Source organism: Ranitomeya imitator, chromosome 2, assembly GCF_032444005.1.
Source record: "Ranitomeya imitator isolate aRanImi1 chromosome 2, aRanImi1.pri, whole genome shotgun sequence".
NCBI lineage: Eukaryota > Metazoa > Chordata > Amphibia > Anura > Dendrobatidae > Ranitomeya > Ranitomeya imitator.
Window position 1 is genome coordinate 348,573,301 of NC_091283.1, and position 15,339 is coordinate 348,588,639.

Genomic DNA, 15,339 nt, shown 5'->3' on the forward strand with positions numbered 1-15,339 from the left:
GGTAAAACATTTCCCACATTATGAACATGAAAATGGCTTCTCATCGTTGTGAGTCTTGCTATGTCTAACAAGATTTGTTTTGTCAGTAAAACATTTTCCACATTCTTGACATAAAAATGGCTTCTCCCCTGTGTGAATTCTCTGATGTGCAGTAAGATTTTCTTTCTTCTTAAAACATTTTCCACATTCTGAACATGAATATGGCTTTTCACCTGTATGGCTTATCTGATGTCTAACAAGATGTGATTTAATGCTATAAGATTTACCACATATTGAACATGAGAATGGCTTCTCCCCTGTGTGAGTGCTTTTATGTTTAACTAGAACCCCTTTGTAGGCAAAACATTTCCCACATTCTTCACAAGAATATGGCTTCTCCCCCGTGTGAATTCTCTGATGTGCACAAAAATTTGCTTTTTTGATAAAACATTTCCCACATTCTGAACAAGAAAACGGCTTCTGCCCTGTGTGAGTTTTCTTATGTGCAACAAGATTTGATTTGTAGGTAAAATATTTCCCACATTCTGCACATGAAAATGGTTTATCCCCTGTGTGAGTTCTCTGATGTGCAGTAAGATTTTCTTTCCTGGTAAAAAATTTCCCACATAATGAACATAAAAATGGCTTCTCCCCAGTGTGAATTCTCTCATGTACAGTAAGCCTTGTTTTCTTGGTAAAACATTTCCCACATTCTGCACATGAAAATGGTTTCTTCCCTGAATGAGCTTTTTGATGTTCAGTATCACTTTTGTTATTATTTTGCTTAAGAGTCTGCAATAAATCAGAAGGTGGGAACTGTTGATAAGGAATAGATGATAGATTTTTGCTATGAAGGGCTGGCAGTTTATCTGAAATGATGTCATGCTCTTCAAATATATATGGTGTGATACCATAATCGGCTGCTTCAAAATCAGTAACTGTCAGATATCCCTCTGACACACAGTCATCTGCCAAGAAAAAAAAAAAACTTTTTTCATAAATTCTGCATTTAGCAACAAATTGTATTAAAATTCAAGTATTAGCTGTCGAAGACGGATACAAATTGTAGACTTCACTGCGAGGACTAGTAGTTTATGATATTAAGAGGTTGTACAATTTTTAGTTCCTCTTCTAATGCTAGCTTTTTAAAGCTTTACTCTTCAATTTGCTTGTCAATAAATTTTTGTAATGAAATGTTCAGTGGAGAATCATAAAGAGGCCTGTAAGTCGGTGCTATTAGGTGGTGTCTGTCTCATAGCTACATGAATTATAGCACAAAACAAGGCAAAGAGGAGGAGCAGGATTGCTGTGTACATAGAAGTCATGACTTTAGAGCAGGTGTAAGATTGGAGCAGTATGTGTATTTTTGTATGTATTTTCATTATGCTACCTTCCTGGCTCATAAGAAATACACACCGGTAAGCACTTTGCTCATTAGGCTCTTCCTATATCAAGCTCTCTTCGGCTTATGGGCACACACTCCTGACTAAGCTGTTGCAGAACAGTGATACGCATGGGGTCTTTCTCTCCACATCCCTGGTCTTCACACCTTCTACTTATCAAGGTAGTTCATTATGGTTGTTTATGTTCTGGGAGCATATGAGGTAGTATCTATCAAAGGGATTTCCCTTTGCATCTGAGTGTTAACATTTGCAGCACTATCTGGTTGGCTTTGCTCCTTTGGTCTAAAGGTACCGTCACACTAAGCGACGCTGCAGCGATACCGACAACGATCCGGATCGCTGCAGCGTCGCTGTTTGGTCGCTGGAGAGCTGTCACACAGACAGCTCTCCAGCGACCAACGATCCCGAGGTCCCCGGTAACCAGGGTAAACATCGGGTTACTAAGCGCAGGGCCGCGCTTAGTAACCCGATGTTTACCCTGGTTACCATTGTTAAAGTAAAAAAAACAACCGCTACATACTTACCTACCGCTGTCTGTCCTCGGCGCTCTGCTTCTCTGGTCTGGCTGTGAGCGCCGGGCAGCCGGAAAGCAGAGCAGTGATGTCACCGCTCTGCTTTCCGGCCGCTGTGCTCACAGCCAGACCAGAGAAGCAGAGCGCCGAGGACAGACAGCGGTAGGTAAGTATGTAGCGGTTGTTTTTTTTACTTTAACGATGGTAACCAGGGTAAACATCGGGTTACTAAGCGCGGCCCTGCGCTTAGTAACCCGATGTTTACCCTGGTTACCAGCGAAGACATCGCTGAATCGGTGTCACACACGCCGATTCAGCGATGTCTGCGGGGAGTCCAGCGACGAAACAAAGTTCTGGACTTTCTTCCCCGACCAGCGACAGCACAGCAGGGGCCTGATCGCTGCTGCCTGTCACACTGGACGATATCGCTAGCCAGGACGCTGCAACGTCATGGATCGCTAGCGATATCGTCTAGTGTGACGGTACCTTAACCTCTTGTGGTGATTCTCTCTATCCCCCTATAATAATAATAATAATAATAATTTTTATTTATATAGCGCCAACATATTCCGCAGCGCTTTACAAATTATAGAGGGGACTTGTACAGACAATAGGGGTGCATTCGTGCACTGTTATTCGTGTATTTTTTATTCAAAGTACTTTTTTTTCTAAGTACTCGGCAGTTATAACATGGCAGAATATAATCAAGCATCTCTTCTCTCTTCATACAGGTAAACATATCATTCATTCTCTGAGCTGAAATATCCTGCATGTCTATTGCTCCAGTCCCTGACAGCAAGCAGCTTGGATGGTAAACATATCATTCATTCTCTGAGCTGAAATATCCTGCATGTCTATTGCTCCAGTCCCTGACAGCAAGCAGCTTGGATGGTAAACATATCATTCATTCTCTGAGCTGAAATATCCTGCATGTCTATTGCTCCAGTCCCTGACAGCAAGCAGCTTGGATGGTATCTGAGTCATTCTATCTTCGGCATTGAATCCTGCATGTATCTATATATGTTAGTCATCCTATTATGCCTTTGTTTGTGTTTATAGATATTTAACTCACTTTTGCATGTCCTTACTCAGAGAGATCACATAACTGTTTCAAAGTGCTTTATGATCCTTGTAGACCTGGACATTTGTTTATCTGATCACTACATTTATTGTGTCCTGTTGTCTCAACTGAGTTAGATTGATTGCTAACGAGCTTTAACACAAAAAAAAAAAAAAAAAAAGAGATCTAAGGGCTAGCCTTCTATAAATGTAGATGTAGCTTGGGGATGCATTCGTGCAGGGGTGCATTCGTGCACTGTTATTCATGTATTTTTTATTCAAAGTACTTTTTTTTCTAAGTACTCGGCAGTTATAACATGGCAGAATATAATCAAGCATCTCTTCTCTCTTCATACAGGTAAACATATCATTCATTCTCTGAGCTGAAATATCCTGCATGTCTATTGCTCCAGTCCCTGACAGCAAGCAGCTTGGATGGTATCTGAGTCATTCTATCTTCGGCATTGAATCCTGCATGTATCTATATATGTTAGTCATCCTATTATGCCTTTGTTTGTGTTTATAGATATTTAACTCACTTTTGCATGTCCTTACTCAGAGAGATCACATAACTGTTTCAAAGTGCTTTATGATCCATGTAGACCTGGACATTTGTTTATCTGATCACTACATTTATTGTGTCCTGTTGTCTCAACTGAGTTAGATTGATTGCTAACGAGCTTTAACACAAAAAAAAAAAAAAAAAAGAGATCTAAGGGCTAGCCTTCTATAAATGTAGATGTAGCTTGGGGATGCATTCGTGCAGGGGTGCATTTGTGCACTGTTATTCGTGTATTTTTTATTCAAAGTACTTTTTTTTCTAAGTACTCGGCAGTTATAACATGGCAGTTAGACAGGGCAGGAGACAGGTAAGACAATCTAAATCTAATCCATATTCACTTAAAACAGCACAAATACTCACCATATTTATTTGTATAATCTATATCCTGGCTGCTGCATTCACTCACATTCACCGCCCTTGCATTAACTCTCTACACTCCATCCATATCGGCCCCTCTATCCTTGCCTCTCCTATGTATAGCACTCATGCTCTATTCACATTGCTTAACAGCACAGATCCATTCAGTCCCAACATCCAACACAAGAGACGCTCTCACAAATCACTTAACCATCTGCTCACTCTTTCGATCCTCCTTCTCCTAGTCGCTGGAGACATATCTCCAAACCCCGGCCCCCCCATGTTATAGCCAGTCAAACCTCCCAATTGCTACACCCAGAAACCCCTCTAACCTTATTAATATTCCCTGCATGCCTGCTGTCTCTTTCAATTGTGCCCTTTGGAATTCTCGCTCTGTGTGTAATAAACTCTCCTTCATTCATGACTTCTTCCTTTCTAATTCTCTTAATCTCCTGGCTCTTACTGAAACCTGGATCCAGCAGTCAGACACCACCGCTGCTGCTGCTCTTTCATATGGTGGACTACACTTTTCTCATACCCCAAGATCAGACAACAGAGCAGGTGGAGGCGTTGGTCTGCTCCTTTCACCCAAATGTACTTTCCAAGTTATCCCCCAAGTACCCTCACTTGTCTTCCCTTCCTTTGAGGTCCATGTGGTCAGACTCTACGTCCCCTTCTCCATGCGAGTGGCGGTGGTGTATCGTCCTCCCGGCCCCTCTCATCAGTTCCTGGATCACTTTGCCACCTGGCTTCCACACTTTCTCTCCTGTGACACCCCCACCCTTATCATGGGTGATTTCAACATCCCCATTGCCTCTCCCCTCTCCCCATCTGCTTCTCACCTTTTATCTCTATCCTCCTCTTTTGGCCTCTCGCAGCATACTAACTCTCCAACACATGAAGATGGAAACTCCCTTGACTTGGTCTTCTCCCGACTTTGCTCAGTGGATGATTTCACAAACTCCCCTCTCCCGCTCTCTGACCACAACCTTCTTTCATTCTCTATCAAGAACTGCCATCCCGCTCAGGTCACCCCCACTTTCCACACCTATAGAAACATACAGGCCATTAACACCCAGAAACTTATGAAGAACTTGCAGTCCTCATTGGCCCCTATTTCCTCCATCTCATGTCCTGATTCTGCATTGAAGCATTACAATGAAACCCTGCAAAGTGCTCTGGATGAAGCTGCTCCTCCTATACATAAAACAACTCGGCACAGACGGCAACAACCGTGGCACACGCTGCAAACACGTTTCCTGCAGCGGTGCTCCAGGTGCGCAGAACGTCTGTGGAGAAAATCTAATCTACCCGAAGATTTCATCCATTATAAGTTCATGCTAAAGACATACAATTCTGCCCTTCACCTCTCCAAACAAACCTACTTCAACACCCTCATCACCTCCCTGTCCAATAACCCTAAACGTCTCTTTGACACGTTCCAGTCCCTACTCAACCCAAGAGAGCAGGCCCCAACCACGGATCTCCGTGCTGACGATCTGGCCAATTACTTCAAAGAAAAAATTGACCACATTCGACAGGAAATCATCTCCCAATCTCTTCATACCATGCACTGTTCTCCCTCCCCTACTGCATCTAGTTCACTCTCTGACTTTGAAGCAGTTACAGAAGAAGAAGTAAGCAGGCTCCTTGCATCTTCTCGCCCGACCACTTGCACCAGTGACCCCATTCCGTCACATCTCCTCCAGTCCCTTTCCCCGGCTGTCACCTCTCACCTAACAAAAATATTCAACCTTTCCCTCACTTCCGGCATTTTTCCCTCCTCATTTAAGCATGCCATCATACATCCATTACTTCAAAAACCATCCCTCGATCAAAACTGTGCCGCTAATTATAGACCTGTCTCTAATCTTCGCTTCATCTCTAAACTCCTCGAACGCCTGGTCCACTCCCGTCTTACCCGCTATCTCTCAGATAACTCTCTTCTCGACCCTCTTCAATCTGGCTTCCGCTCTTTACACTCTACTGAAACTGCCCTCATTAAAGTCTCTAATGACCTACTAACAGCTAAATCTAATGGTCACTACTCCATGCTAATTCTCTTGGATCTCTCTGCAGCATTCGACACTGTGGATCATCAGCTCCTCCTCACTATGCTCCGCTCCATCGGCCTCAAGGACACCGTTCTCTCCTGGTTCTCCTCCTATCTCTCTGACCGATCCTTCACTGTATGTTTTGCTGGTTCCTCCTCCTCTCACCTTCCCCTTACTGTTGGGGTTCCTCAAGGATCAGTCCTAGGCCCCCTACTCTTCTCGTTGTATACTGCCCCTATTGGACAAACAATCAGTAGATTTGGTTTCCAGTACCATCTCTATGCTGACGACACCCAATTATACACTTCTGCTCCCGATATCACACCGACCTTTTTAGAAAACACCAGTGATTGTCTTACCGCTGTCTCTAACATCATGTCCTCCCTCTATCTGAAACTAAACCTGTCAAAAACTGAACTCCTCGTGTTCTCTCCCTCTACTAACCTACCTTTACCTGACATTGCCATCTCCGTGTGCGGTTCCACCATTACTCCAAAGCAACATGCCCGCTGCCTTGGGGTCATCCTTGATTCTGACCTTTCATTCACCCCCTACATCCGATCACTGGCTCGCTCTTCTTACCTGCATCTCAAAAACATTTCTAGAATTCGCCCTTTTCTTACTTTCGACTCTGCAAAAACTCTGACTGTTTCACTTATTCATTCTCGTCTGGACTATTGTAACTCTCTACTAATCGGTCTCCCTCTTGCAAAACTCTCCCCGCTCCAATCTGTCCTGAATGCTGCAGCCAGGATCATATTCCTCACCAACCGTTACACCGATGCCTCTACCCTGTGCCAGTCATTACACTGGCTACCCATCCACTCCAGAATCCAGTACAAAACTACTACCCTCATCCACAAAGCACTCCATGGCTCAGCACCACCCTACATCTCCTCCCTGGTATCAGTCTACCACCCTACCCGTGCCCTCCGCTCCGCTAATGACCTCAGGTTAGCATCCTCAATAATCAGAACCTCCCACTCCCGTCTCCAAGACTTTACACGTGCTGCGCCGATTCTTTGGAATGCACTACCTAGGTTAATACGATTAATCCCCAATCCCCACAGTTTTAAGCGTGCCCTAAAAACTCATTTGTTCAGACTGGCCTACCGCCTCAATGCATTAACCTAACGATCCCTGTGTGGCCTATTTATAATAAAAAAAAAAAAAAGTTCCTCGCATCATGTTCTCATACACTTTATGCAGTATTAGCCCTCTGTGTCTGTACTGCTACATACTTAGGCAGGTAACTGGTTCATGCAGCTTTACATGAACACCTGAGCCTTACACTATAGCTGGTCCGAATAACTAAAGCAATTGTTACCATCCACCTCTCATGTCTCCCCTTTTCCTCATAGTTTGTAAGCTTGCGAGCAGGGCCCTCACTCCTCCTGGTATCTGTTTTGAACTGTATTTCTGTTATGTTGTTCTATTTATTTAATATGCGTATCTTTTGCATGTGACCTCTATACCATACCTTAAATCTTAAATTACTATCTTTTTATATGGGTAATACTTCTAATATGAACTAGTCAAGGGTTTTATAAATATTCATATAAACGGTGGTCCAAAAGTAGGTGGACAGAAAATAATTTATTTTGATTTATATATAAAATTATATTTACTAACACAAGCATAATATTGACAATTAAATTTTATTCTGAACAATAATACAAAAGCCCTTAAATTTTATCAACGCAGGTGTTCAAACTGTTTTCCATCACAATTTCCACAGCTTTGAAGTCTGCCTCTTAGGCTACTTTCACACTAGCGTCGGTATGCGCCTGTTGCAGTGCGTCGGGCCGACGTACCGACGTATACTGTGAAATAAAACCACAACGGGGGCAGCGGTTGCAGTTTTTCAACGCATCTGCTGCCCCATTGTAATGTCCGGGGAGGAGGGGGCGGAGTTCCGGCCGCGCATGCGCGGTCAGAAATGGCGGACACGACGCACAAAAAAAGTTACATGTAACTTTTTTTTGTGCCGACGGTCCGCCAAAACACAACGCATCCGTCGCACGACGGATGCGACGTGTCGCAATGCATCGCTAATGCAAACCTATGAAGAAAAAACGCATCCTGCGGGCTAGTGTGAAAGTAGCCTTACGCTTCGACAAACATTTTTGCACAAGTCTCTTTGGGTATTCATTTCTTGAAATGCATCTCTTATGTAATTTTTCAAATCACTGACACTTTTTGGTTTTCGACTATAAACTTTGTCCTTGAGAACTCCCCAAAAGAAAAAATCCACTGGGGTTAAGTCTGGTGAACGTGCCGGCCAATCAAGTGAGCCTCTTCGTCCAATCCGTTTATTAGGAAATGTTTCATCAAGATACTAGCAGACTACTCTTGAATAATGTGGAGGGGCCCCATTTTGTTGGAAACAAAGGTCATTTGAATTAGGCCGGCTTCACACTTGCGAGTTTTACGGACGTAAGAGCGCAGAAACTACGTCCGTAAAACTCGCAAAAAATACGGCACAATTATTCTCTATGCCCCTGCTCCTATCTGCCGTATTTTACTGATCAGTATTATACGGCTTTCTACGGCCGTACAAAATCGCAGCATGCTGCGTTTGTCACCGTACTGCGCAAGAAATACGCCAATGAAAGTCTATGGAAGCGTGAAAAATACGGATTACACACGGACAAGCAGTGTGACTTGCGAGAAATACGCAGCGCTGTTAGAGAGAAAAGCCGGTAATTCAGTGCGGTGTACAGTAAAATCACACTGACAGCTTACAGTCCAATAGGTAGAATAAATGTGTACACATAGAATAGGTATATATGTATATATGTCAGTGAGACACATATATGTATATATATTAATATTTATTCCAGCGCTATGCAGCTTGAAAGCCGGTAATTCAATTACCGGCTTTTTCTTTCTCCTTCCTAAACCCGACATAACTTGAGACATGGTTTACATACAGTAAACCATGTCTTCTCTCCATTTTTTTTTTTGCAGATTCCACACTACTAATGTCAGTAGTGTGTCTCTGCAAAATTTGGCCGTTCTAGCTCTTAAAATAAAGGGTTAAATGGCGGAAAAAATTGGCGTGGGCTCCCGCACAATTTTCTCCGCCAGAGTAGTAAAGCCAGTGACTGAGGGCAGATATTAATAGCCTGGAGAGGGTCCACGGTTATTGGCCCACCCCTGGCTAAAAATATCTGCCCCCAGCCACCGCAGAAAAGGCACATCTGGAAGATGCGCCTATTCTGGCACTTGGCCACTCTCTTCCCATTCCCGTGTAGCGGTGGGATATGGGGTAATGAAGGGTTAATGCCACCTTGCTATTGTAAGGTGACATTAAGCCTAATTAATAATGGAGAGGCGTCAATTATGACACCTATCCATTATTAATCCAATTGTAGTAAAGGGTTAAATAAAACACAAACACATTATTTAAAATTATTTTAATGAAATAAAAACAATGGTTGTTGGAGTATTTTATTCTACGCCCAATCCAGTCACTGAAGACCCTCGTTCTGTAAGTAAAAAAACATAATAAACCAACAATATCCTTACCCTCCGCAGATCTGTAACGTCCAAAGATGTAAATCCTTCTGAAGGGGTTAAAACATTTTGCAGCAAGGAGTTCCGCTAATGCAGGCTGCTCCTTGCTGCAAAACCCCGGGGAATGAGGCTAAATATAGATCAATGATCTATATTTAGCTTCATTTGCGGTGAGGCGCCCTCTGCTGGATGTTCATAGATCGTGGGAACTTTCCTAGAAAGCCTGGGAGCTTTCTAGGTAAGTTCCCACGATCTATGAACAGCCAGCAGAGGGCGCCTCACCGCAAATGCAGGTAAATATAGGTCATTGATCTATATTTAGCCTCATTCCCCAGCGTTTTGCAGCAAGGAGCAGCCTGCATTAGCGGAACTCCTTGCTGCAAAATGTTTGAACCCCTTCAGATGGATTTACATCGTTGGACAAGACTGAACGACGGAAAGTATGGGATATTGTTGTTTTTTTATTTTAACTTTGTTTCAGGTGACAAGGGTCTTCAATTGGATTGAAAGTAAATAATAATAGTATAATAAACTATTACAACACCCTGTGTCTTTATTTATACTTTTTTCATAATTTGTGTGTGTTTTATTAACCATTTACTACTATTGGATTAATAATGGATAGGTGTCTTATTGACACCTCTCCATTATTAACCTGGCTTAAGATCACCTTACAATAACAAGGTGACATTAACCCTTTATTACCCCATATTCCACACCTACACGGGAGTGGGAAGAGAGAGGCTAAGTGCCAGAATAGGCGCATCTTACAGATGCGCCTTTTCTGGGGTAGCTGGGGGTCCTATATTCATGGTCCCTCTCTAGGCTATTAATAGCTGCCCTCAGTCACTGGCTTTCCCACTCTGGCGGAGAAAATTGTGCGGGAGCCCACGCCAGTTTTTTCCACGATTTAACCCTTTATTTTAACAGCTAAAGCCCCCAAATTTTGCAAAACACATTACTAACATTAGTAGTGAGGAATATGCAAAAAAAAAAAAGGGATATGAAATGGTTTACTGTATGTAAACCATGTCTCATATCCTGTCGGGCTTGGGAAGGAGATAGCAAAAGCCGGCAATTGAATTACCGGCTTTTAAGCTAACAAGTGCTGTATTAAACATACTTACATATATATATACACTGTATATATATTTTCATGAATATTTCAGCCCATGGATCCATTGTATATCTGTTTTGCAAGCCTGCGCGAAAATCTCGCTGTATGGATGCCATACGGATTACATACGGAGGTTTACATGTGCAAAATACGCTGCCACACCCTGCCTACGGATGACATACGGATCACTGTTTTGGGATCCTTTCTGTGTATTATGCATGTGACCCCGGCCTGAGCTGGGCATTATTGATGTGGTTTCCCATGGCTGTGTGTCCACTAGTTGGGCTCAGTCCCTCTCGGCCCTTATCTACATACATGTCACTTGACAAACGGTAAGGGTTTTATAATATTACAGTTAGGGCTATCAACTACGGTCACTGTGAAGAGGCGGGATGGTTTTTGCATTTTTTAAAATTAAAAAACATGTTAACTAAGCACCATATATTATTTTCATGCACTATGCTATTTATTTATTTACTGCAGAATATTTAACCCCTTAGTAACAGAGCCAATTTGCAGCTTAATGACCAAGCCAATTTTTACAATTCTGACCACTGTCACTCTATGTGGCTATAACTCTGGAGCGCTTCAACGTATCCCACTGATTCTGAGGTAGTTTTTCGGGACATATTGTACTTCTACAGAGAGTGGTGTCACAAAAAATACTTAATAAATAACATTTCCCACATGTCTACTTTACATCAGTTTACAATTTTGGAACCAAATTTTTTTTTTGTTAGGATGTTATAAGGGCTAAAAGTTGACCAGCGATTTCTAGTTTATCCAACAAAATTTACAAAACCATTTTTTTTTAGGGAACACCTTAAATTTGAAGTGACTTTGTGGGGTCACTATAACAGAAAATACCCGAAGTGACACCATTCTAAAAACTGCACCCCTCAAGGTGTGCAAAACCACATTCAAAAAGTTTATTAACCCTTCATGTGCTTCACAAGAACTAAAGCAATGTGGAAGGAAAAAAAATGAACAAAAATTTTTACTTTTTTTCACAAAAAATTTACTCTGGAACTATTTTTTTTTTATTTTCACAAGGGTATCAGGAGAAAATGGACCACACAATTTGTTTGGGTGCATGGCAGGGCTCAGAAGGGAGGGAACACCATTTGACTTTTTGAACTCAAAATTGGCTGGAATCAATGATGGCGCCATGTCGTGTTTGGAGACCCCCTGATGTACCTAAACAGTTCTAACTCCAACCCTAACCCCAACACACCCCTACCCACAGCCCTAAGCACAAGCCTAACCTTAGCCCTAACCCTAATCTTAGCCCAAGCCATCACTTTAGCCCAACTCACTTTAGCCCAAATCTAACCCTAATGGAAAAATGGAAATTTATTTTGTTTTTATTTCATTATTTTTCCATTTTTTATTTTGATCAGAAGATCTCGGCGAGTGCACTGCGCATGCTCCCATAATTTTCTCCTGGAAGAAGACACAGGGGACATCAAGGCGGGATTCCTGGACTCCAGAAGTATAGGGGGGGGCGATCGGGGGAGCAAATTTCTCTCTCCTCTGATGAGCGATCACATCAGAGGTGAAATTAAATGGAGAATCTGACTTGTCTTTTTTTGTGTGTGGTCGTCGTTATACTGTATAACGGCGATCGCAACACCGGGTCAGCAAAAACTGACCTGAATCAGGTTCTTTGGGATCTCAGCTACCCCCGACTGCCGAGACCCCAGAGAAATTCCGACTCTGGGGGGGGGGGGGGGACTGTACACTTTTTCCACAGCATCGTTAATTAACAGCGCTGTGGCTTAAGAACACTTAATTGCCGCCGTGAAAAGGCGTATCAGCGGTCGTTAAGGGGTTAATCATTATGTTTCTGTATTTGGTTTTCACTCATCATTTTAAGTAGATGCACAACCTCACCAGCCAGGATCAGTCATATCTGGACTGTGTCCTTTCTCGAGAAATTATCCTGAGATCTGACTCAATGAACTACTATGTTAAAGGCCTCTTTTATACGTCCAGATAATACCGGAGAAATCGGTACCGGAGTTATCCGTGTCCGTGTGCTCACGTGGCACACGTGCGGCATCCGTGTGCCGCCTGAGGACCACACGGACCGTGCAGGAGAGACAGCGCTACACTAAGCGCTGTCCCCCCTGTGTGGTGCTGAAGCCGGGATTCATCTCTTCTCCCCCGCAGGAGAGAAGAGATGAAAGATCAAGTTTTTGTTATTTTTCGTTCACATGTGCCACATGGAGGAATGGGCCAACATACCAACAACAGTGTGTGGCAACCTTGTGAAGACTTACAGAAAACGTTTGACCTCTGTCATTGCCAACAAAGGATATATTACAATGTATTGAGATGAAATTTTGTTTCTGACCAAATACTTATTTTCCACCATAATATGCAAATAAAATGTTAAAAAAACAGACAATGTGATTTTCTGGATTTTTTTTTCTCAGTTTGTCTCCCATAGTTGAGGTCTACCTATGATGTAAATTACAGACGCCTCTCATCTTTTTAAGTGGTGGAACTTGCACTATTGCTGACTGACTAAATACTTTTTTGCCCCACTGTATATATAACTGAACATGAGATTCTTAGTTTAAACATTCTGATCAGGCTGTAGAAAGCCCACTGCCACTTCACGGCAAACCTCGTAGTGGGTCCCAATCGCCCGAGCGGAGCCTTGCGCTGACCTCCACCACTGTGGCCATGCGCCGGCAGTGCAGTCGGCCCAGTATCTCCAGACTGTGCCGCCTCTCAAGCACAGAACCAGAGCAAAAATGGCCGCCACACAGCACCAACACTGTGGCAATGGGCTTCATACACTCTGATCAGAATGTTAAACTAACAACCTCATGTGCAGTTTTATATATTTTTGCCTAGCAGCATTAAATCAATGCATGATTTTTGGAGGTGCTGTCCATTCTCTTTTTCAGCATATTGCATGATCTGTCTTTTTTTTTTCTTTGGACGTGCACTCCTCCCATTTCACACAGGTGATTTTAATTAGCAGGAGACTGCAAAGAAAGGGGTTTAGCCCATTTTTGCTCTCACTGGAGAGCCTGAGGAAGGCGAGTTTCAATACTCCTTTCATTTGGTGTGGGTGCTGTGTGGTGGCCATTGTTGCTGTGGCTTTGTGCAGGTGGGGAGGCGCGGTCTGGAGTCATGGGGGCTGTCTTGCAGGATGGGTGCTGTGGGGACTCAGGCCATCTGCCCTGCCGGTGCATTGTCGCCTTGGCGGTGGTCGGTGTGCGGCTCCGCTCCGTTAGGGCAATAGGGACCCACTAAGAGGTTTGCGGTGATATAGCAGTGGGCTTCATACACTCTGATCAGAGTGTTAAACTAAGAGCCTCATGTTCAGTTATAAATATTTTTGCCTAGCGGCAATAGATCAATGTATGATTTTTGGAGGTGCTGTCCATTCTCTTTTTCAGCATATTGAATAATGACAGTTCATATGCTTAATGCAAACAGTGCGTTAATCCAGGTGGCTAAGAGTGTTAACTGTCACTACTGAGAAACTGCAGAAATCACAGGAGAGTTGAAAAACAACTGGATAATCTTAACAGTCCAATACCAGTTTGGTATGCTTACTGCAAGTGATGGGTTAGTCCAGAAACTGCGTAGCAGAGAATTAACCAACAGGACTGAGTGTATGCAGAAATTATACAAACATGCAAGATGATAGCACAATGTAAAAGAATTGTTGGAGCATTCTGAACAACTGAAGTCTCAACACGAAGATAAAGGTGAATCTCTACCTGGCCTAGGAAGATAATGTCACAGAGATGCAACAGGCAACTTGGAAAACTTGACGCAGAGCACAGCAAAGAACAGCAGGTGTATGGGAAAGCAACCAAGCCTGGCCAAGACAGATACGACCTGGCCGTGATCGTTGGTAAGTCGTTGTGTGGTCGCTGGGGAGCTGTCACACAGACAGCTCTCTCCAGCAACCAACATTCAGGGGGAAAGACTTCGGCATCGTTGAAACTGTCTTCAACGATGCCGAAGTCCCCGGGAAACCAGGGTAAACATCGGGTTACTAAGTGCAGGGCCGCGCTTAGTAACCCGATATTTACCCTGGTTACCATTGTAAAAGTTAAAAAAAAAAAGTACATACTCACATTCTGATGTCTGTCACGTCCCCCGCCGGCGTCCACAGGGTTAAAACTGCTTTCGGCAGGAGCGCTGGCTAATGCACGCGCTGACTGCTGCCGAGAGCTTCCGTGCACTGACTGTGTCAGCGCCGTCACAGTAACAGCGGTGACGTCACCGCTGTGCTCTGCTTTATGGCCGGTGCTGGCACAGTCAGTGCAGGGAAGCTCTCGTGGATGCCGGGGGACGTGACAGACATCACAATGTGAGTATGTACTGTTTTTTTTTTTTACTTTTACAATGGTATCCAGGGTAAATATCAGGTTACTACGCGCGGCCCTGCGCTTAGTAACCAGATATTTACCCTGGTTACCATTGTAAAACATTGCTGGCATCGTTGCTTTTGCTGTCAAACACGACGATACACACCGATCTAACGACCAAATAAAGTTCTGGACTTCTAGCTCTGATCAGCGATATCACAGCAGGATCCAGATCGCTGCTGCGTGTCAAACACAACGAGATCGCTATCCAGGACGCTGCAACGTCACGGATCGTTGTCGTTCTCGTTGTAAAGTTGCTGAGTGTGAAGGTACCTTTACTGAAAAGGCAGCCAGTGCTAAAGACATCTCCTGCCTCTCCATTATGTTTCAAACTGCACTACTGCTGTTAAACAGTCAGAAATCTTTCGCCTGTCCAT

General features: G+C 43.5%; 1 protein-coding gene across 1 annotated transcript in view; it reads right to left on the reverse strand.

The window, feature by feature from the left end:
- Positions 1 to 15,339, reverse strand: part of LOC138666538 (zinc finger protein 850-like) — a 129,149-nt gene that overhangs the window by 54,089 nt on the left and 59,721 nt on the right. The window contains exon 15 of the mRNA XM_069754750.1: positions 22 to 947. Coding sequence (XP_069610851.1) covers positions 22 to 947 — 926 coding nt within the window. The remainder of the gene's footprint in view (positions 1 to 21; positions 948 to 15,339) is intronic.